Genomic DNA, 23,616 nt, shown 5'->3' on the forward strand with positions numbered 1-23,616 from the left:
TCAGCCTTCAAAACTCCCATTTTCAGAGGTCCCTTGAAATGCTGGCGAATCTGCACAGGCCTCCTGGATTCTTCCGCCTGGATGCCTACACACGCCTGATACAACAGATTTCTAACTAGACTCGTTGACTTGCCCTTTCAGACCTGGTCCTGAATCGTAGAAAATAGTGCCACCATCTACCTGGGCCCAGAGCCATAACCCACAGTCTCCCACCTCCCCAGTTCCATAGTAGCCAGGCAGGTCACCACTCTTTCTCCACCGCTTGTAGCCCATTCTCCCTTCCTCCCCTTCCTGCTGCCTGGGTTTAGGCCATTACTGCCTGTAAGGCTGCCCCAATCTCTCGCTGGTCTCCTTTCACCCTGCTCTGCACCCCCAGGGACCTTTCTGAAGCATACATTTGATCATGTCATTCCTCTGATTAAAATCCTCTCTCCCCAGGCAACCAGAGGGAGGCACCTTACTAAGGATGGAGACTGCACACACGGGGGCATTTAAAACCTCCAACTTGGCTAGCTATTCCCAGAGCTGCTGGGCTCCATTCTGTGGTCATGAGTCTGTGGGAGAGGGGAGCCAGCAAGGAAGCCAAACACATAGTAGGGCCTTGTAAGTACCTCTGAGTGCAGGAGTGAGGGGGGGGGGCAGGCTGGGTGCAGGGGAGGTGCCTACTGCCTGTCTAACAGAAGAGGCAAGTGTACTGGCTATACCACAAGAGGACCACTCAGAAGGGAGTCCACTTGGGCCCTTGGAGAAGGATCAAAACCAAAGAAGATGGGGGATTCTAGGTACCAAGAAACCCAGAGCCTGACCTTAGGCCCTCCTGGCAGTGCCCACCTACCTAACACCTCTCCCAACCCCATGCCTAGGGCCCAGAACTTTCCAGGAAATGGCTGCAGAGCCTCATGTCTGCGGGGTCCCAAATGCTACAGTGGTCATGATGGGGGATGGGAGGTGTGTGGAAGGACAGGTCAGAGAGACCACAGTCACTGGACCAGAAAAGCATGTAGGTCATGCCTTGGCTGTGAGGGGAGGGGCAGGAGCTGGCCTGGGTTCTAGGCCTTCTGTGGCTGCCAATTAGGGCGGTGACAGGCCCAGCTTCTGCAAAACCAGCCTGTTACCCAGACACCTATGTAGGCAACAGGGAGAGGGCACAGCCTGCCACTTGGGAAGTCATCCTCTGCCTGTGGTAGCTCTTTATCCCAACGACCCCAACCCCAAAGCCAGGCCTGGGCCAGGGGCAGGGAGGAGGGTGGGGCAGGGAGTGCTGACTCCCTGGGAAAACACCCACCCGCCCTGAAAGCAAGCTCCCTTCAGGGTCTGCTCTGGGTCCGGCACAGCCCAGGATCTCAGAACAGGGTCATATGTTGCTCATCAGCCCTCTTGTCCCTGAGGCTGTTTCCAAAAGGACTGAGTATGGGGGTGAACAGTGAGGGGGGGTGGTCTCAAGAGGTCTTTCATCACCCCACAGGTCCCAAAGCCAGCCAGGGTCAGAGCCACTGCAGAACCCGGGGGTCCAGGCCCAGCACCGACTGACCCCCTACACCAGTCACTGTCCCACTTGCCTAACAGCATCCCCTGAGCCTATCACAAAGTAGGCAAGACCAGACACACTCCATGTGTGGCACCCGTGGGTGGTATGGTTCTGGTCAGTCGACTGGGTGAAAAAAGGTGAAAGGCAGCCTGGCCTTGGTAAGAAGAGGGGAGGAAGAAGTGGGGTCCCAAGGTCTGGGCAGGATCTCTATCTGGTGCACCCTCCCTCCTGGCCTGGCTGCACAGGAAGTGCTGAGGAGCTACTGTACTCGAGAACAGGTCAGCCTGACCACTCAGTCCCGCGTTCATCCCTGTCCAGCCGTCCTGCCTGCCAGCAGCTCTGAGCAGGGAACCCGTGGGTCCGAGAGACGATGAGCCCAGATGCAGCCTCTCTGACCATCCCCCCAGTGTCAGACCGACCCCCACACATTCAGCTCAAGATGCTTGTCGCCCACCACACCCCAGACACACACTAATGCGTGCACACACACACAGACACTGCATGGTGTGGAGCGTATACCACCTACTGTATACACACCCCCTACAGTGCTCATGGGCACACAGGCACGCACACAGGCACACACAGTCTGCTGCGCACCCCATGCTGTACATGTAGCACGTAAGGCACACACCCGCTGCATTAACACCATGCCACGCACCTCACACAATGCCTTACCCAGGCACACGGGGCACCCACAGGACACGCAGGGTGCCTGTCATCTGCTGCATCCCTGATCACAAGGCAAACGCTGCCACCTGCACTCTGAGCCGGGCCCCTCGGGGACAGAGTCAGAAACAGCCCATTCCTGCTCTTGGGCTCACCCGCCCCTCCCCCAAGTCCTCCACCTCTCCCCCCCACCCCTTCCATGGCCCTCCAGAACCTACCCAAGTCACCAGGGCCCTGCCCACATCTCTGCTGTCTGGCCTCCTCCGGGGCTTTCCTGACCACTGTCCTGCCTGGCTTGGAACCCACTGGCTCAGCTGAATCGTAACCTCCAGAATGAGCTCTAAGACCCTCACTCCCCCCACCTCCTGGAGGGAAAGGCCAAGAAGCAAAGCCTGCCTCCCCTCCCCCTCCCTCCAGAGGGAAAATGTCAGATTCTCTGTCTCAGTGGCGGCAGCGGGCGGGTTGGAGGGGGAGTGATTCAGCCGCTGCCTCAAGAGTGCGGAGTGAGAAGAGCTTTTCCTGCCATTACCGGGCGAGGGAGAGGCTGGCGCGCTAATGGCTTCAATTACCACTCAGACAGGAACACTGGGCGGCAGGGCCCTGTGCTCGTCACAGCCTGGACAGGCTCACCCCCAGTCAGCTTGTGCTGGGCACCCCTACCCCGTCCACAGCCATGGGTGTGGGGGGAGGGCAGGCAGCCGGCTGCACACCACAGGGCAGCTGGGGCACATTGGGCCACACCTGGTCACACGGGGAGTGGCAGTCCCGTCGGGGAGCTGGGTGCAAAGGCCGGGACCAGGGAGAGGCTCAGGGAGCCTTAGGCAGTGTGGGGTGTTTCCCGAGCCACGTATGGGGGAGGCTGGGCCTGTTGCGGAACAACACAGGACAGGGGGGAACAGGACCAGACTCGCAGGCCTGGGCTCCCTTTTGGGGGTACACCAATTCCTCCCCTGAGCCAGGTCGCCGCAGGCGGCCCTCAGCCACTCCTCTGAAAAGCCCAATGCGCAGTAAGCATGACCGTGTACTGGTGCTTTTGGCCTACATGCAGTGTGTGACACCGGAAGAGGACTCCACTCTTATTCCTGTCCCCCAAACCAGCTTCATCCTCACCCCAGGCTTCCTGAGAACCTGTGGTGGCCTCCCGGGATGGCCCTGGCTCTCCTCCCAGTCACACTATCCTTTCTCCCTGCTCCCTCCACACCCCCCAACTTTCCAGGCCTGCACAGGAGGGCAGGGAGGGGTGGGATGGTCGCTGTCTGGGCTGCTTCCTCCTGGCCCCACCTCCTGGCCCCTTTGAGGCCTCCTACTCCCCTCCTTTCTGCCAAGCCAGGAGCCTGGTCAAGGTTACACAGACCAACACGGTAAGTCAGCATTTCATCTTCCTGGATGGATGTTTCAGGAGGAGGAGGGGCTCAGAGCTCCGCCCTCACGGGGGACAGGAGCACAAGCAGGGCAGGGACCTGCCCCACACTCACCACGGACCTCCTCCCACAGCTCAGAAACACAAACAAACCCCAGACCCCTGCTAGAGAAACCTTCATTCAAGAATGCCCCTCAGGACGGAGGGGGTCCCTCCAAGTCTGAATCCCCTCACTTTCCGAGCCTGAAAGACCAGCTGTATCCTCCCCAATCCTTTAAAAAACAAAGCTGTCCAGGGCAGTGGTGGGGTTAGGAGAGTGCCCACAAAGGAACAGGGGCATAGGCAGGGGCCGGGGCGGGGGGGGGGGGGGGGGGGGGCGGGGATTGGAGAGGGGTGGATTTCTCTTTCAACACTAACCCAGAGGTCCTCTTTCTTCAACATGACAGTCTCAGAAGATGCCCTCTTGGGCAGGAGCCACAGTTCTGGCCCTTCAGCCAGATGCCTGGATGCCAGGGTAGGACAGAAGGCTCCCCGCTGGGGCAGATGCCAACAGGAGGGAAGGCAAGGCTGAACTACTTGTCCCCTGGTTAGAGGACAGAAACTGAGCTCAGGGCACTTGGCAAACAGTGGTCCTGGCCCAACGCCTGTCCTCTGGGGCCCTGCTCCACAGGGGAGTCCCCTCCATGGGAATGGACCATGGGGCCGCATCACCTGGATGATGCCATGGGAGCCAGGTACCGCCAGGATGTACAACTTCCAGCACAATAGCAGCTACCGTTCGCTGGATCCTGCAAGGTACTTTACATCATATTCAATCCTCCAAATCAGCTTGGGCAGTAGGTATTACATCCCCATTTACAGGTGGAGCAGATGAGGCTCAGAGGCATAGTTACTAGTCAAGGTCACAAGGTAAGAGAGGAAGTGGTCTGGAGCCCCTGCTCTTAACCACTGTCTTCCACTGCCCCTCTAAACTGGAGTTCCCCCCATCCCTCACCGCCCACAGGAGACACACAGGCACAAGGAAGTTACTGAATGGATGCATGCAAACACATAAAGCCATAGCGTAAAAATGGCCAATGTGAAAAGATGTTCAACTGCTCTTGTAATCAAAGAAATGCAAATTAAATTGAGATGCCATTTTTTGCCTATTAACTTGGCAAAGACTTTTTTTTAATGATAATTCCCACTGCTGGTGAGGATATGCAGAAAAGAGGCCCTCTTATGCCCTGCTTGGTGGGAGTGTAAACTGACACAATCTTCTGGAAATACTGAAAGGCTTAAAAATTCATGTGTCCTTTGATCCAGCAATTCCACTTCCATGAATCTAGAATAAGGAAATAATCAGGAAGGTGAACACATCTGATCTGCAAGAAAGTGTATAGCGCTTTATTTATAAAAGCAAAAAAAAAGGGGGAACAACGTATGTGTCCAACAATAAAGGAATGGCCAAATAAACTAAGGTACTTCATGTGATACCTACAGCCATTAAAAATAATGATACAGAATATTTAACGGTGAGGAAGATGTTCATGATGGGTTACGTTAAAAAGTGGTCTACAAATGAGGGGCACCTGGCTGGCTCAGTCAGTGGAGCACATCACTCTTGATCTCGGGATTGTGAGTTGGAGCCCCACGTTGGGTGCGGAGATTACTTAAAATCTTGGAGGGGCGCCTCGATGGCTCAATCAGTTAAGTGTTGGACTTCGGCTCAGGTCATGATCTCACCGTTCATGGGTTCAAGCCCTGCGTCAGGTTCTTTGCTGTCAGTGCAGAGCCCACTTCAGATCCTGTCTCACTCTCTGCCCCTCCCCTACTTGCGCGCGCTCTCTCTCTCTCTCTCTCTCTCTCTCTCGCTCTCTCTCAGAAATTTGTTTTATTAAAAAAAATTTTTTTGGGGCGCCTGGGTGGCGCAGTTGGTTAAGCGTCCGACTTCAGCCAGGTCACGATCTCGCGGTCCGTGAGTTCGAGCCCCGCGTCAGGCTCTGGACTGATGGCTCGGAGCCTGGAGCCTGTTTCCGATTCTGTGTCTCCCTCTCTCTCTGCCCCTCCCCCGTTCATGCTCTGTCTCTCTCTGTCCCAAAAATAAACAAACATTGAAAAAAAAAATTAAAAAAATTTTTTTTAATGTTTATCTATTTTTTGAGAGAGACAGAGACAGAACATGAGTGGGTTAGGGGCAGAGAGACAGGGAGACACAGAATCTGAAGCAGGCTCCAGGCTCCGAGCTGTCAGCACAGAGCCTGACATGGCTCTGTCAGGCTCTCACGAGCTGTGAGATCCTGACCTGAGCTGAAGTTGGGCGCTCAACCGACTGAGACACCCAGGCACCCCTCAGAAATTTTTTTTTAAATAAAATCTTGGGGGAAAAAAAAGCAGGCCACAAATCATTGGGCAGGGCACGACCCACTTTTCTTATACAATTGACCCTCCCACAACACGGGTTTGAACTGCACAGGTGCACTTATATGTGGACTTTTTTCAATATGGCATAGGACTATATTTAAATGTATTTTCTCTCATGATTTTCTTTTAAGTTTATTTTTTTAGTAATCTCTACACCCCATGTTGGGCTTAAACTCACAACCCTGAGGTCAAGAGTTGCATGCTCTACTGACTGAACCAGCCAGGCACCCCTCTCTCACTTTTCTTTTTTTATTTAAAAATTTTTTTTTAAGTTTACTTATTTATTTTGAGAGAGACAGAGACAGTGTGAGTGGGGGACAGGGAGAGAGAGAGGGAGACAGAATCCCAAGCAGGCTCTGCACTGCCAGCACAGAGCCCAATGCAGGGCTCGATCCCATAAACCACGGGATCATGATCTGAGCCACGCCGAAACCAAGAGTCGGATGCTTAACCGACTGTGCCACCCAGGAGCCGCTCTCGTGATTATCTTAATGAGATTTTCTTTTCTCCATCTTGTTTTATCCTAAGAATACAGTATATAATACATATATAAGAGATGTGTTAATTGACTTTTATGTTATTGGCAAGGCTTCCAGTAGACCATAGACTATAGTAGCTAAGTTTTGGAAACGTCAAAAGCAATATGCAGATTTTCAACCGCTTGGCAGTCGTGGGGAGGGTTGGCAAACTAACCCCTGCACTATTCAAGGGTCAACTGTATATATAATGCCTGCACAGAAAATGGGCAAGGAAAAAACCAAATATTACTGGAAGAGGCAAAATAACATCTGATTTTTACTTTTTCCTACATGCTATTTCATATTTATCAAATTTTCAACAGCCAACAGGTATTGTTACTGCAATTTTTTTTCAAAAAAGGCAACAATCAAGGCTCTATTTTGAAAATACACACAGACATATTCAGACTGATGAATCCATTGTGGCTGGGGACTGATCATGTCACTCCCTAGCCCGTGGCTTCTTACATCCCTAGAAAAGTGTTCAATTCTTAGCCTGGGCCTGTGTGATCTGCCCTCTAACCTCCCCAGGTCCATGCTGAATGGTTTCTCCCCCGGCTTCTCTCTGTGCCCTCGAGCTCCACCCATCCCCCAGACCAAACTGAACTACTCAGAGTTCCGTGAAAATTCCCTTCTCTCCTCCCTCTGGGCCTTGGTATATGCAGATGCTGTTATTTCTGCCTAGCCCCCTACCCCAGCTCCTAGTTATCCTTAGGACTCAGCTTAGATAACAGCTCCCCCTCCTCTGTGCTCTCCTACCCCCCTGGCTGCCCCCATAGGACTTACTGGAAACTATATCAAGGGCAGGGCCCTGATCAGATGCCCCCTGGACTTTACAGCAGCATTAGGGAGTATTTGTGAATGAATGCAGCAACCATCAGGTGAGAAGACACTAAAATCCACCCACAGAGTCCTAGCCTCCAGCCTAGGGCCCTGGTTCATAAGGGAACACACCTCTCTGAAGCCCACTGCCCCACAGGACAATCAGATCCACCGCTACAAGCCAAGTAACCCAAACGATACATAATTGCAGCCCCACACCTCAAATCAGACCTCAGACCCAAACCCTACCAGAGCAATACCATGGTTCAACAGGACATAAAGACACAGCTGGCCTCGGCGCAAGCCAAACAATCCAGGCCAGATCCAATGACCATCCCTGTCCACTTCTGACCTTTGCTGATGCCAAGATGGCCAGTTTTCCTTTCTGCCAAACACACACCCGCCCATGGCAGGGACGGGGCTGGCTGACTGGCTCTTCCCACACGTCATTCTACCCACCCACCATGCCACGTTCCTCTCCAGCACGTACCTTCGAGCACTGAGAGCTTGGCACTAGTGTTGATCTCTCCCAGACTGTTGGTGGCCGTGCACTCGTAGATGGCTTCATCTCGTTGCGCCCGCAATGGCTGGATCCGCAACACGGACCCTGCCCCATCATCAAACTCAATCACCTGCCAGAGGACAGACACAGGGTCACAGTCTGCTCAGGATCAGACATCCTCCCACCTCCAAAAGGCCCCTGAGGAGGAAGACCAAGGAGAGGGGATGTAGGACCAGACCCCAGAATAGGATAGGCAGACCCTGAACTCTGCCAGCCCCTTCCTACCCAAGGTCTTACCTCAAAGCGCTGGGAGCTGACTTTCTTCCCCTTCTTCATCCATGTGATGCGTGGCTTGGGCTCCCCTGTGGCTTGGCACACAAAGGAAGCCACTCCTCCCGACAGCCCAGTCTGGTCCTCAGGGACTTTAACGAAGACAGGTTTGCCTGGAGAGATGGAGACACCAAGTCACCATGACACAGTCACCACCGACATCACCAACACTCTGCAGGTGGCAGTCATGGGGGGGTTTGTGTGTGTGTGTGGCAAGATCTATAAAGAAAATATGAATAGTGACACCTAACCCATACACAGTGCTTACTATGTGCCAGGCACTACTCAAAAGAACTGCAGTATATGAGGTGGGTGCTATAATCACATCCGCTTATAGAGAAGAAAATCAAGGCACAGAGAAGTTAAGGGATTTGTCTAACATGACACAGCTGGTTAGTGGCAGAGCTGAGATTTGAACCCAAGAGTCCTGTGTCTGGAGTCCATGCTTTAACCACTATACTACTCTCTGTCTCCCATCCCCCATCAGTTCCAAGCAAGAGGACAAAGGCATGCTGAGTGCTGCCTGGAAGAGCCCCAGCACCTCTCAGACTGGTCCCTCCCCCACTGCTCTCCATCTGGGGGATGGTACCTCCATCTACCCCAAGGCTCAAGCCAGAAACCGTGATTCCTCCTCTCTCAGCCCCCACATACCAGCAGTCCTGAAAGGCCTAGACATTCCACCTCTTTAAGTGTCTCTGGACGTCTTCCCAGGTGAATGCTTTCCTGTAAATCTGCCCCGCCCCCACCCCCACTGACTTGGCTATTGCCTTCTGATAGCCTGTACATCTCCCCGGCGTGTCCACTGGGAGGTGGGGGAGGGGAAGGAAGAAGGGGGCTCAGACACTGTACTGTCATGCCCATATCACCTTGGTACACACACCAGGGCTGACCTGGAGCACCTGTCCCTATGAATCCCACCCCCTGGCGGGGGTCACGAGACCAGAGAAACCTGCTTTTCATTAAGATGTAGCAACGCCTCGTTAATCCTGACAGAGGATCCATTTCCTATTAATCAGGCCAATGAACAGTTCCAGAAAGGCTAATACCGTGAGAAATGACCTTTCAGACCACCTGCTCAGTACCAATGAGCCCAGGCCTGACCTGATCTCTGGCACAGAAACACGTGTGTGCAGTGATGACCATCCCTCGCTAAGCACCCACTCCGCACCAGGTACTTTATCTCATTTAGTCCTTCCTCGTTGTTATCCCCAGTTTACAGGCCCAGAAAGGTGAAGTCACTTGTCCAAGGTCACACAGGCAACGAGGGGCATTTCCGAGGCTTGAATTCAAGCCTGTCTGACTCCCAAACGCCTGGTACAGAATAGCGGGGCTTTATGAAGAGCAGGGTCAGTGGTGTGCTGGGGGAAGCCGGACCAAAGAAGGTGGAGGGGTGAGCGGGGATGGTGAGAAAGTGGAGAGAAGAGTGCAGTGACCATTTAAAGGAGACTGGTTGTGATGAGAAGCCACAGAAAGGATGGCACCTACAGGGGGTAAGGGGTCCAGGGAGGCTTACATCTTGGTTTCTTTTTTGATTTCCTAAGACGTGAAAGACAACGTTTAAATGCTGCTGGGAAGGAGGAAGCAGACAGGGAGAGCGTGCCGACCCAGGATCCAGTGGACAGCGATGGGCGCAGTCCCGCAGGAGGGGAGGGTCCGGGGACCAGTGGGGTCAGCAGTTACAGAGTAAGAGGGCTTAGCCTTGCAGCGAGCAGGAAGGGAACCACTTTATCCAGCACCCAGGGGCCCGGCAGGCTCTGCAAGTTTTATGTAATTTTTACGCAAGTCACTCATCATCTCTGAGCCTCTGTTTTCTCATCTGCAAAATGGTGCCAGGGCCCACGGGTCTGTGTGGACAGAATGTGACGAGGGCTGTCGAGGGCGTGCACAGGCATGACGGTTGGTGGGTCCTGCGTGGGAGGCAGCTGCTGCTCTCACTTGAAGTCTTAAAACAATGATGTGGGGGCACCTGTGTGGTTCAGTCAGTCAGGCGTCTGACTCTTGGTTTTGGCTCAGGTCATGATCTCACAGGTTCGTGACTCGAGCCTCATGTTGAGCTCTACGCTCAGCGCAGCACTTGCTTGGGACTCTCTCCCTCTCTCTCTGCCCCTCCCCTGCTTGCTCGTGCATGCGCGCGCTCTCTCTCTCTTAAAAATAAATACTTCATAAAGAAAACAAAACAAAATGACGTGGGTAGTAGTATCATATTCATTTTAAGAGATGAGGAAATGGAGGCTCGGAAGGTTAAGTAACAAGTCACACAGTGATGGGGGGGTGGAGCTAGGGTTTGATTGGTGTTTCCAATCCTAAGCTCTTCCTGCAGCACTGAAGGCTCCCTGGAGGAGGGAAACTCAGGCCTCCCCACCTGACTGCTTGCGGAGTACTTAGAGGGGGTGAGAGCAGCTGGGCCCGAAGAGCCAGGGGCAGCCTTGGTGGGGAAACACATACCCTTGGTGAGGGTCAGAGTGGCATGGGAATAACGTAGAGGGCCTAGAAGCTACAATTTGCTCCCCATTTCCTCCGACTGCGCCCTGAAAGAGGCTCCAGACTCTCCCAGTCTGCCGCTGTCCGCAGAACATGTCCCTGTTTGCTGGTCCTTTCAGACGGGGCCTCCTTGGTCCTCTCGGACAGGACTCTGCCCACTCAGGCTCCACTGGGTGTGCACCTCCCCGACACCCAAGGACCTGATGACAGCAGCTCCATGATCTCCTTCTGCACTGCCACTACCTTAGTCCAGATGCCACCTTCCCTTGACTGAAGATGAAGATTCGGCCCGACCAGCAAGCTGCGTCCCTGCCTCCAGTCTAGTGTCTGTTCAGCAGCCCGAGTGAACTGCCCCTCTCCTCTGACCAAAACCCTGCAGAGGCCTCCCACTGCTATCAAAACAAAACTTCAACTCCTTTCAGGGTGGACAGAGCCTCGCCAGGTCTGACCCCAGCCACTCCCCACCCGCCCCCCACCCCAGCCCTGGCTTCCCAGCCCCTGGAGGAGTGACGTTCCCTGTGGCCTCAGGGCCCTTGGAGTAGCTGTTCCTGCTGCCACAAACCTTTTAGACATCCTCTTCACCCACGAACTCCTATTCACCTTCCTGATCTCAACTTAAACATCATTTCCTCAGAAAACCTTCCTTGGTCTCCCTGTCGCCGTCCGCTGCTCCATTAGCTCAGTTCCTGGCTTTAAGCTCTCTCGTAACTCTCCCCGCCTCTCTCACAGCACTGCTCACAGTTTGTTACATAGCACGTGTGTGAGGTTATTACTTTTTCTACATTTGGGGGGCGGGGAGTATCTGGTTCACAGCCGCTTCCTCACCCTGCTTTGCTTCCTGCCCCGTCCCAGTTGCCCGACCCAGTTCCTGGCACACGGGGGTGTAAAACAAATGAAGGGGTGACCTGACGAGGGAAGGCATGCCTGCGGAGGATGGAGACCGAAGCCCCTCACACGCCAGGGGGAAGCCCGCTCTACCAGGGAGAGGAGCCCAGGGTGGAAACCCTCCTGGACTCCTGCCTCAACGTGTCCGCAGCAGAAAGCAGAGGCTGGAACCTGCTGAACCGGAATGGCCGGAGAGCGCGCCTGGGGGCGGGGCCTCCCCACCAAACAAAGAACCAGAAGCTGGGGAGGCGAGCCAGGTCTGGGTCACGAGAGAGAGAGAGAGAGAGAGAGAGAGAGAGAGAGAGAGAGAGAGAGAGAGAGAATGGCGAGGAGGGAAAAGGCCAACAAGTGTGGAGGCTGGATGGTGCCCAAGTCCTGGGGCCACTGAGGAGGCAGAACCCTGGAAGGCTGGAGAGAGGCCAGTGCCCCGCCCAGCCCACCCACCCGCCTGACTGGCAGAGCCTCCTGAGCTCCCCCCCTCCATCAGTGCTAGCGGGCAGGGCAGGCCCCTCCCCTTACTCAGGCCTCACCCTCCGCTTCCTGAACCCACCCCCACTCCCACCCAGGGGCCCCTCACCCAGCATGACAGCCAAACCCCATTACTCCAGCTCGTTGGTGTCCCACAGCCCTGCCAAGCCCCTGCCCCTTTTGTTCACCAGGCCCACCTCTGGGGAGCACAAATCTGACCAGGTCTCTTCCCAGCTACAAACCCTGGGCTGATTTCAGTCTCCCTACTCCCCTCCCCACACTTGCTCCTGCTAACCTCTCTCCAGGTTCACCTTTCCTGACTCTTTCAAAAGAGAGCACCTATCATGGGCCAAACAGTGTGCTGGGACACCGCTTGGCTCTGGTGGGCTGGCTACCCCCTACCCAGACCTGCCCTGACAGGCCAGGCCAGTGGGTACCTGCTTGCCTTTGCGTGTGCCCTGCCCTCTCGTGCACCCCACGCCCAAGCCTGTGGGAGCCTGCCCTGCATCCAGCAGCCCTCTGGGTTTCCCATTCCAGCACTGGTAACAGCTACACTGACTGATTACGTCCCCAGACACGCTGTCAAAATCAAGCCACTAGACCACTCTTGCCAGGTGCTGACTCAGGTGCTGCCTGGTGTTCAGTGGGGGGGGGTCTGAAGAACTTCAGAGACCACGTGCCAGGAGGGGCCTTCTGCCCCCACCAGAATGTGGTTCCAGCGCTCTTCTGGACCTTCCCCCCTTCTTCACTGCACGGAGGTTGTGGGCCACACAGCAATTTGGGCAGCAGGTCCCAGAGGTAAGCCCTGGGACACTCTCCATTCAAGCAGGCCACTGAGCCCATGTACAATGGGAATGAGTGGCCAAATAAAGGAAACGAGTGGGCTAGCTTGGACAGAGGGTGGGCACACTTCTGGGGCAGAGGGTGTTCAGCCAGCCAAGCCGGGCCACCCTGGAGGCTTGTCCACAGGGAGAGACGGACTGCTATTTTGTGCCTTCCCTGCAGAGCACATACACACATGTCCACACACGTGTACACGGAAGCAGAGAGCAGACACGCGGCCATGAGGGAGTGAGGGACAGCGAGGCAGGGGAGGGAGCTCCTGGAGAGGTGGATTTCCCAGGCCCTGAACTGCCTAATGAGCTGGGGACTCATTAACTCTGGCTCCTATGACCGTTCTTGGTGCCCTCCAGAGGGGAGCCTGCTCAGAGACAACCCCGGGCTCCCAGGGGACACACAGGGAGCCCCCAGGTCATGGCCCCAGATGCAGGGACCACATACTTGGTGCCAGGTGCCTCGAACATGTGACCTCAGTTAACCTTTCCAGGTAGGAGTGACTACCCTTATTGTGCAATAGGAAAACAGGCCCAGAGAGAGAAAGCAACCTGCCAGAAGTGCCACGGAGGGCAGAGTCTAGGCAGGCCACCAGGTCCTACCTAGCCGGTGGCCCTGCCTCCCATAAGGCTGGCGGGGCAGGGGTATGACATGACAGACACACCCTCAGCTACTCAGGCCCCTGCCCTGACCCCATCTACCCCTCCAGCATCGGGCATCCTACTCCAGGTTCCTATGATTCCAAGTCACTAGGCTGTAACCAGGTCCTTGCTCAAACCTGATCACCTGTGCTGCATCCCTGCCTCTGTCCTATGCTATCCTGGAACAAAAGGGAGATGGTTTTCACTGTATCTCTTTCATGAGCTCCATGGAGAAGCCCAAGTGCCATCCCTATCCCCCCTGCCCCATCTTATCCCATTGTGCAACACCCACCATCAGCAAATATCCAGTCACTGTTCAGGGTTCCCTTCTTCCAGGAAGCCTCCCAACGCCCTTCCCAAGTGCTTAGATCACTACCTCTGTGCCAGTGCTGCCTCCCAACAGCACACACCGTAGTAACCCCCCACTGCGTGTTCCAGAGGCAGGCCTGGGTGGCCACCTAGCACCTGACTTGCACGTTAGAGAAGGAGAAACCTCTTCCTGCTTGGGACCACCTCTAGCCCCCTACAAGCCTTCCCCTTGAGAAACCACAAAGACCTGGGCTGGGGGAGCTGCCCGCACCCCGCGTGCCTGGGTCTCCATCGGAGCTGAGTCGGCATTAACGCTGGGGCCTCTGGGCTAACTCTTGGCAGCTGCTTCTCCACCCCCCTTCCCTCCGCTCCCCTCAGAGGCCAGGGCTCCCATTCATTTGTCTCGTTAAGAGGCCTATAGAAACACATTTGTCCGCTCCGCGCTTCACTGCTCCGGTCGTCAATTCTCTGGGGCGCCTGCCCTACCTTTTGCAGTAGCTCTGTCCACGTTTGCTCAGTCACCCCTGGCTAGAAGTCTCCTAAGCCCAGCCTAAGCCTGGTCACGGTGGGAGGGGTACAGGTCCAAAAGCGTATGTAGCATGAAGCAGGTCTATAGGACAGACCCTGCTTCACAGGGCCAAGTCACAGCCCCCAACCCAGGCTCCCCTCCCATGGCTCTCTGTCTGGGAGCAGAGCCCCACTCACCCTATTTCAGCATCTCCAGCTGGTTCCTACTTTCAAGACCCTGGTCCTTGGGTTCTGGTTCTTAAGGACCAGCATGGAGGTTCTGGGACTCTGTTCTAAAAATTGTTTCGCTCTGTCCCCCAAGTAGCACATGACCCAGACTCCTGGAGGAAGTGATGGTTCCAAGTGTGTGGCAACTGGTCAGGTGGGAGGACAAGGAAGAGTGTTCCAAGCAGAGGGATCAGAAGGAACAGAGGCCCGGGGAACATATGAGTGACAGAAGTCAGCATGGCGGGAGCCTGGGGCGGGCGGCAGAGTGAAGGATGAGGTTGGCAGAGGCCAGAAAATGCAAAGCCTTGAGAAGCGTCGAGACCCCTAGGCTTGATCCTGAAGGCAACAGGGGAGGAGAGTGAGGGATTTTAAACTGAGCAGTGACACAGTCAGGCTTTCATTTTGCAACCTGACTCTTAGACTCCGGAAGGGAGAATGGATTATGAGGGAATGGAGGCAGGGAAGACATCAGGAGGCAGTTGCGTGCAAAAGCCCAAAAAAGAGCTGAGCGTGGCTTGGGTGAAGGCAGTGGAGAGGAAGGTGGATGCATTCCAGAGATGTTTAGAAGGGAGAAACAACAGAAGTTGGTGATGGATTAGATGTGCGGAATGAGACAGGGAGGAGGCCCTGGGCTCTGACTTGGGTGGCGGGGTGGGTGGTAATGCCATTCGCCAGGGGAGAGAACACAGAAGGAGGAACAGGTTTGGGGGGAATGAGGGTACACGTCAGGGCATGTTTGGTCTGAAGCAGGAGGGGAAGGCAGTTATTCTCCCAGGATGTGTTGTCTGAAAGTCCAGCTGGGCGGTCCTCCCTCTGCCCTCAAACTCCTGTCTGAAGGCCATGAGAGTGCCCGGGTGAGGTCAGAGAGCAAGGACAGTATTTCAGTGTCTAAGGGCTACTGACCACACCTGACTGTTGACAAGCCTTTGCCTCCCCTGCCAACGTCAGAGTCACACCCAGTGACTTCTACCCCAACCTGCCCCTGCAGGCTCAAGCTCTCCAGCAGCCCCAGCTAGGCCTGGAGATCACCCCCTGCCCCCAAACCCAGCGCTGCTTCTGCTTGCCCAGCCCTCCCTTGGCCTGCACCTCAAAGCTCCCACTCCCCCTCAGCCCCTGCCCCCAAGAGGAATGCCCTCCCCTTCCCCTGGCCCTACCAGCCCCACCAGGGCCCAGCCTCTGAGGACAAAGGGCGGGGCGCCCTAGTCCCACCCCTCTCCAGGATCTGGTCCTGAATAATTAATGAGCATTAGGAGAAAGGGCCTGGGAGGGGCAAGGATAGAGATCTGTGCCCAGATACTTGGAGAGGGGGGTGAGGGAAGCCCTAAGGCTTGCTGACCCCCAGGCTGATCCCCGGGTTGGCCCCTGGCCACCTCTGGGCTCCGGACAGGCTGGGAACAGCCCCTTTCCCCAGGGACCTTGGCTCCGACCTCACCCCTCCCTGTCAGTGTGCAGATTGGCTAAATCTGCCCTGTGCTCCGCCTCCCACCAGTAACCAAGCAGTGGTAACCATGGTGACGGGGCGGGCTGCGGCCAGTCTTGTAGTGCCAGGCAGGGGGAAGGGCGGCAGGAAAGGAAGGAAAGTTCAGAGTTGGATTTGGGCAGGGGACAATCCCACTTCCGCCAGCGCGCGCGCGCGCGCGCGCGCACACACACACACACACACACACACACACACACACACACACACAGGTCCACTGGAGCCCAGCATCCTGCTGGCCAGGTGCAATCTTCCCCGGATTCCCAACGCTGAGGGGCTGATGGAAGGGGGATGCCCTTTTGCCTTGAAGGTGGTGGGGAAGGGGAAGGAGGGACTCAGTGTCCCCACAGTGGAATCCCAAGAGTCTAGCCCAGGGGAAGGGCTGTGGTGGCTCTGGCTTCTGATCTCTCCCTGGACCTGTGGACACATGTGGCATCCCATTCACACATCCATATAGATTCCTTGTGAGCCACCCCCCTATTCCCACTCAACTCTGACATGGCTCACACTGTGTCTTTTGCACAGATCTGCAGTGGCAGGCACAGTACACGCCTGAGCATGTCACCCAATGACCACATGAATCTTGGACATGGCTCACTCCCATCCCATAAAACAGGGGCATACTTAGACATGCCCCACCCCGCAGTGCCTTAAGGGACATGCAGGCATTTCACAGGATGCTCCCAGGAAGCATGAGGCTGGAGTACTTCTTGGGGGGGGTGGTTATCTAACTGAGAGGGGGATGTCTTTTTAGGACAGTATGAGGTCTGGGGAGTTATCTAACTATCTTGCCTCTTGCAGTACCTGGTTGTGCCCCTCACCCTAGAATCTTGCTAGGAGGAGTGCCACCTTTTAACCTGGGAGATCCCGCACCATGAGGGGTCAGACTTACTGTCACCATGGGCACCTGCCACCAAACCAAGCATCACGAGTGCAGGCACAAGGGGTACCATCGTCTTCCCTGGGGCTGGCTCTGGGGCCATCCAGGGCTCTAGCACCACGGCCAGCCACAGCCCAGGACAATCAACCTGTGATAGAGAGAAGGGCAGAGCCAGTTAGCTGGTTTCCAACAATGTCCCTACTGCCCACCTACGCCACCTCCTCATCCCTACTCACCACCCAGACCCTGCTCTTCCTCACGGACCATCCAGAGTCTAGTTGAACAGACACCCCCACCCCCACCTTGGACTATGCAACGACCACCCAGACCCACAGAGCCCTGGCTCCTCACTGACTCCCCCTGCCCTTCCTCAGTGACCCCAAGGTAATCCAAAAGTCACACTGTAGGGAGAGAGTACAAGAGGCCTTCAGGTCATTCTCTAAACCTGAGTAGGAGGGCAGGGGGCCACTGAGGCCAGAGGATGTATAGGGATGTTCTGTCCCAGACCGTGAGTTTCCAACTTGCCTCCATAAGGGGACAGGAAGAGGGAAACAGGATTGGACAGACACAGAGACACACAGGTAGAGACAGACAGACTAAGAGAGAGCAGTGAGAAGGTAGCAGACCCATGCAGGCTAGTCCCTGGGGCACCCCATTGTCTCTTCTCTTCCCAGCAGGGAGGGAGGAGGCAGTAGGCCAGACCCCGCATGCTGAGCACGGGCCCCAGAGCACAGACTTGTTAGCAGCAGACAGGATCCACATATCAGAGGCTCGAAGCCAAAGCCACAACCCGTCCAGGCTCGCCAGGACGCGCTCTTGACAAGTTGTAGATGCCCTGCCTGACCACCCTCGTCCTACCCAATTCCCATGGCACCTTCCCACTAAGGAAATCATAGGGAAGGCCCTATTGGCCAGGAATGGGCGGGGGGTGGCGGGACCCTCAGATTCCACCCACATCACCCTTGCTCCAGTGGCCCATTACAGATCAAACTTCAGGGAGCTGCTTGCTGAGAACTGCCTTCCAGGCTGAGACAGGCACCTGTGCACAGGGAAGACGGTGTTTGGGATTGGCTCAATGCCTCCAGGCCTTTACTCATAAGGCTCCTCAGCCAGGTGTGCCCTCCCCACTCTACCAGACACCTGTATGAAGCCTTCAGCATGGCCACACCATACGCTACAGATACACTGCTATCACTCCACAGGCCCAATGATGAGCTCTCTCCTATGCCCCCCCCAACCCAGGGGGTTTCAGGGGATCCCCAACAGCGTCCACTAGCACTGCTCACACCTTACTCTGAGCAGGTGGCTGGTGCCGTGAGAAGCCCCCCAGTAATGCTCTGAAAACACAACAGGACATAGAGGGGCAAGTGAGTGACAATGAATGCAGGGACTCTGGTGACAGTCTTGATCAGATCCAGGTACTAGCTGACCCACAATGGTAACAGAATTTGCAAGGAAGGACAAGCCTGGTGAATGTGAAGGGGCAGGGCTCAAAGACGGCTCTGCTCCTTTCTGGAACTTGAATCCTAGTCTCAACTGGGACAGTCAGAGGTCCTAAGATCAGAGGGCGGTAGGTGAACAAAGGTGTGAAGACAAAACAGGAAGGACTGTGAAGTGGGGCGGGGGCTGACCGCAAAAGGCAAAGGGAGGGAGATGTCCTTTGTCCCAAGATCTTGCTAAAAGTCTCAGATAGGAGCTGAGAAGTAAAAGCAAGAGAGCTGAAGGAGGCGTGATGGGCACCCAGCCCCATTCACACCATACCTGGGGTTCCCACTCAGTGATCACAGAGCTCAGGTGGCTGAGGCTAGGAGAGAGGAAGTCCCTACCATGATGCCCCGTACAGCCAGTCTGGGATGCAGGTCCCATATCACTAAGGCCCTGTCTGAACTTGATCACCACAGCGCTGAGATGCAGCCATGAAACCTACAATAGAATTCAAGTTCTCGGCAGCCATTAGGCAGCCAGCTATCCGGACAGACTGCTACAGGGGCATGGCCCCCTGTCACAATCATCCTGTAGCCTGTGGTACAGATACCATGGGTTTGCAGCTCAGTGGTGCGTTGCACCAAAAAGACGGGGCCTAGTCCAGGTATCATAGGGTGCAACAATACCATATTTACAGAGGTTTCATTCCCAGGTGCAAATATTCTGGGTGTGCACCCCCCCGCCCCACACACACACCAGTGCAGACACCACAGGGGTACAACCCTCAGGAACACACAGCACGGGGAAAAGATCTCCCTGGCAAAAACTAAAGGGGATAAAGCTACAAAGAAGAGATGTCACGGAGGTACAGGTGTGCAGCACAATCAAAATGGGCTGTAGTTTTCCGGTGTGATTATCACAAAAGTACATCCCTGTATCGGCCTTGGTATAGTAATCACAGCACTGTAACTCCTAGGTGGAGAGGTCATGGAGGTGTAGCTGTCTGGTCCAGACATCACATGAATGTAGACACAGGGTACAGACATCCTGGGGGTGCAACTCCCTAACAGCCTTTACAAGGATATCACTTCCCAATACATTATTGTACAGGTGTACCACTCCCCTACCCGGCATAGACATCATAGGGTATCAGTCCCCAGGACTGATATTAAAGGGGTGTGAGTTCCCAGTATAGCCATCACAGGGGCACAACGCCAGAACAGTGTCATGTGGTACAGTCTAGGATGAGATTCCGGCCATGGGTGTCAGAGAATTTGAGCCTCTGGTAACCCCACCCCCAGGGTGACACTTATTTGGGGATTCCAAGGACCTCCCACATATCTGAGTCTGGGATACTCAGCTCACTGTTCAGATACTGAAAGCAGGACAAAGGTTAGAGAAATTGAAAACAAAGACATCCCCTCCCCAAAGAACTTCTCCTAGAGGTCCATGGACACAGGGACGTGGCTATACCCAGAGGCGGGGGACACGGGACACACAAACATGGACACATTCTTAGGGAACTACTCTGGCAACCACACAGCTGTCCAAGGCAAGGCCTCTCCGTCACCAGCTGCTGGCAAGAGCAAACTACTACCTACCCCAAACACTGGAAACAGAGCCTTCTCCCTCATCTGAGTCCTGGGTCCCTGGGCCTGACCTCGGTCTAGTCCTTGGCCCTGCCCCCCACCCCCAGAATGCTCAGGGTCATCTATGGGCAGAAAGTGGGAAAGGAGCAGTGAGGCAGGACTGGTGCTAACGTCGCTGGGGTTGCCGAGAATTCAGTGCAAGTGTGAAGAGCTGGGCGTCCACTTCCCCCAGCATGGCTGGGTGAATCTGGGATGAGAACAAGGCCTGAGCCCTTGACATTAACTAAGGCTTGTCTCTGAAGTGCACTGTGGGCCACTGGTTCTCCCACACTGATGTACTTGGGCAGGAAAACAACTCCATACTGTATGACATTACAGAATATAATTGGATATGATTTTCCTACATTCAGAATGGTTTTAATATATCCTTTTTCCTTGCTACATCAGTGTAAAGCTGCCAAATGCCCTTTCTTGGGAAGAACTGTCCGTTATTTCTCATATTTTGTTTTGGTGTTAAAAGGTCCTTTCTTGTATGCAATATGGGTGTTAGCAGATAGTGGTATTTCCCCATAATATCCTTACTTTGCAAAATAAAAAATTGCCATTCCCATGTCTGGCCCCCAAGTACTTTTGGAAAGTGTACTAGTTTGTGAAATCGAAGACCCTGGGAATCACTGCTTGGAGGAAAAAGGAAGGAGCAGGCACCACACCAAACCACAAGATTCAAATAAGAACGTCATGGAAACGCATATAACACAGAGGCCATGTCACCTCTCCGTAGCCTGACCTAAGCACCCCTGCAACCTCAATGGGTGCCCCCAACTCCTGAGAGACCATGTTACACCAGAGATGGCGGGGCGGGAGGGGCTCCCTGGCTAGAGAACAGCTGGGATCATTCATTCGGAGTCCTCTTCATGAATATGCAAACACAGATTGATTTGTTTCCCTTGGGCACGTGTTATTATTCAAAAATATTAATTAGTCTCCAAATACCACCTGTTCCTATAGCTCCCCCACCCCCAGACCAGGACCCCCGCTCCCAGGAGGCTGGGGCCCCAAAATGACATCAACAGGAGAAAGGATATTCAGGGCCCCCAGAGGGGTCGGCCAAGAGGCGAGACCAGTGCTTGGGCGAGAGGAGCCTGAGGGCAGGGAGAGCCAGGAGCCGTTCATGTTCAAAGCTGCAGGCGGCTAACCCAGCCCTTTTGTCATGTCCTGGACAGTTCACCGCGTGGCACTGCAGCAGCGGCCGCGGAGGCGGAAACAGGCCTTGTTACACTTGGGAAGGAAAACCAACGTGTTTCCAACTCTCACCAAACCGACCGCGGGATTATGACGGGAATAAATCAGTCTCAGCCTCGACCCCGGCCCCAGGGAGTGAGACAGCCAGCAGCAGGCAGCTTCGCTCTGCCAGCCAGTTGGCCAGAGTCTGTAAGCACTGCCTGGCACAGCCCGCCCACTCTCTTACAGCCAGGCCCCCTGCCCTCTCAACAGCGCTGAGCTTCTTGGGCCCCTGGGGAATGGAGGGAGGAACTCAGGAAGAGCGTCCCAGAGTCTCTCCGGGTGGCACAACGTCCAGCAGAGGCTTAGCTCGGGGCAGAAGACCAAGGGGACCAGCAAAGGCACCTGCCTCCAGCTATCGCCCCTAACCTACCAGTCCTCCAATTTCCTTCCTGCGGCAGTGGAACCGCCCTCGGGTTAACGCTCTCCAGAACCTGTAGACCTCTGCATTTGCTGTTCTCTCTCCTGGGAGGAATGCCCTTCTCTTGCCCCCAGCCACCTACTCACCCCTAAGAACTCAGCTCAAGCGACCCTCCCCAGTTTAGTGAAGACAGCAAGAGGTGGTGTAGACCAGTGGTTCTCAATCCAGGGTGATTCTGCATTCCCCTCCCCTCACCTCCATGGGATATCAGGCAATGTCTGGGGACATTTTTTACCGTCAAGACTGCAGGTGTGGGGGGGCAGGTGCCACTGGCATTTAGTGGGAAGATACAAGGAATGATGCTAGATATCTTACAGTAATAGGCCAGGCCCCCGCAACAAAGGATTGTCTGGTCCAAAACATCAATAGTATTGAGACTGAAAAACCCTGATGTAGACAGCAAGATCCTTTGCTGATATAGGCCAGGGCCTGCCCCAGAACCAGGTCTCCTATCAGCACCTTGGGCCCTGTACCTAAAGAGGCCTCAGCCTGGCTTAACTCTTGTACCAGCTGTGCCAGGGCCTCAGGATCTTAGGGCATCTTCTCCCCCTCAAAGTCAGCCCTGCCTCCGGAAGCCAGGCAGGCCTTACAGCACATCTCCTGCACCCCTTCACACATGCCATCAGCAAGCGGCCTCCCTAGAAGACAGAGAGCTCCACTTTCAGGCACCTCTTTCTGCTGAGGATGGGCTCCCAGGTAGGCCATACCCAGCTTCTGAGGATGGACAGGTGAAGGGACGCATGGTACCTCCACCTCCACCTCCCCGTCTGCCCGGGGACCCAGCCTCCGCCACACGCTGTATATTGCCCCAGTGCCCATCTCGCCATGCACAGGGCCTGGCCCGTAGCAGATACCCAGCACATGCTCAGTTCCTTTCCCTACCTAGCCCAGACCCATCTCTCATAACCCTCTTCATCAGCTGACCGTGCATAACTATTCAGTGGGCCCTGCCGGGCCCTGAGCCAAGGGGCAGCCATGGGCTGTGCCTTCCAACAGCATACAGAAGACGGTCCAACTAGAACTCATTCTCCCCAGCACTGGTGACAAGCACTACCAGTGACGTGGTCACCCAAGCCAGCCAGTCCTCCTCAAATTCTCTCTTTTCTTCACCCCATTCACCCAACTGGTCAGTAAGTTTTTTTTTTTAATTTTTTTTTTTCAACGTTTATTTATTTTTGGGACAGAGAGAGACAGAGCATGAACGGGGGAGGGGCAGAGAGAGAGGGAGACACAGAATCGGAAACAGGCTCCAGGCTCCGAGCCATCAGCCCAGAGCCTGACGCGGGGCTCGAACTCACGGACCGTGAGATCGTGACCTGGCTGAAGTCGGACGCTTAACCGACTGCGCCACCCAGGCGCCCCTGGTCAGTAAGTTTGAATCTGCACTGCCTCCACTCCGACCTCCACGTGTCAGTAAGACCTCAGAAGTGCATACCTCTTTAGGGGGCTTCCGCCCTCAGATTTCTCCCAGTTCACCCTGCACTCAAACCAATGCCCCAGGCAAGCTTATAAAAATGCAAGGTGATCGTGGCCCTCAAGCACATTTTGCTGCTTGATTCCATAGCAGACACACAGATAATGTTTCAGGACTGAACGGATGGGCAAATGGAGAGATGTTGCTTCTCTGCTTAGGAACCTTCGGTGTCGGGGCGCCTGGGTGGCTCAGTTGGTTAAGCATCTGACTTCAGCTCAGGTCACGATCTTATGGTTCGTGAGTTCGAGCCCCACATCGGGCCCTGTGCTGACAGCTCAGAGCCTGAAGCCTGCTTTGGAGTCTGTCTCCCGCTCTCTGCCCCTCCCCCGCTCATGCTCTGTCTCTGTCTCTCTCTCCAAAATAAATAAACATTTAAAAAAAAAAAAAAAAGAACCTTCAGTGTCTCCATATGACCCTCAGGAAAAAGTCTAGAGTCTTAGCCAACATCCATGGCTCCCCGTGCTCTGTCTCCCAACCCAACCCACCTGCTCTATGCGGTGGCAGAAAGACGAGAGGAGAAGTGGACCTGAAAAAGATAAGGAGGTGCCCCAGATCCTGGAGGTACCTTGCTCTTTCTACCACAACCT

At 55.0% G+C, this 23,616-nt stretch overlaps 1 protein-coding gene across 9 annotated transcripts in view; it reads right to left on the minus strand.

The window, feature by feature from the left end:
* The window catches only part of PTPRF (protein tyrosine phosphatase receptor type F), an 88,479-nt gene that overhangs the window by 56,440 nt on the left and 8,423 nt on the right, over positions 1–23,616 (minus strand). For 8 of the 9 annotated variants that reach the window (XM_047871136.1, XM_047871144.1, XM_047871143.1 and 5 more), the window contains 3 exons: positions 16,852–16,987; positions 8,097–8,242; positions 7,788–7,929 (listed from right to left, as the gene is read on the minus strand). In XM_047871136.1, coding sequence (XP_047727092.1) covers positions 7,788–7,929; positions 8,097–8,242; positions 16,852–16,942 — 379 coding nt within the window. In that variant the 5' untranslated portion in view covers positions 16,943–16,987. Of the gene's footprint in view, positions 1–7,787; positions 7,930–8,096; positions 8,243–11,172; positions 11,291–16,851; positions 16,988–23,616 lie in introns of those variants that run through there. The other variant, XM_047871141.1, reaches the window with a different exon arrangement.

The sequence above is a fragment of the Prionailurus viverrinus genome, chromosome C1 (assembly GCF_022837055.1).
Source record: "Prionailurus viverrinus isolate Anna chromosome C1, UM_Priviv_1.0, whole genome shotgun sequence".
Taxonomy (NCBI): Eukaryota; Metazoa; Chordata; class Mammalia; order Carnivora; family Felidae; genus Prionailurus; species Prionailurus viverrinus.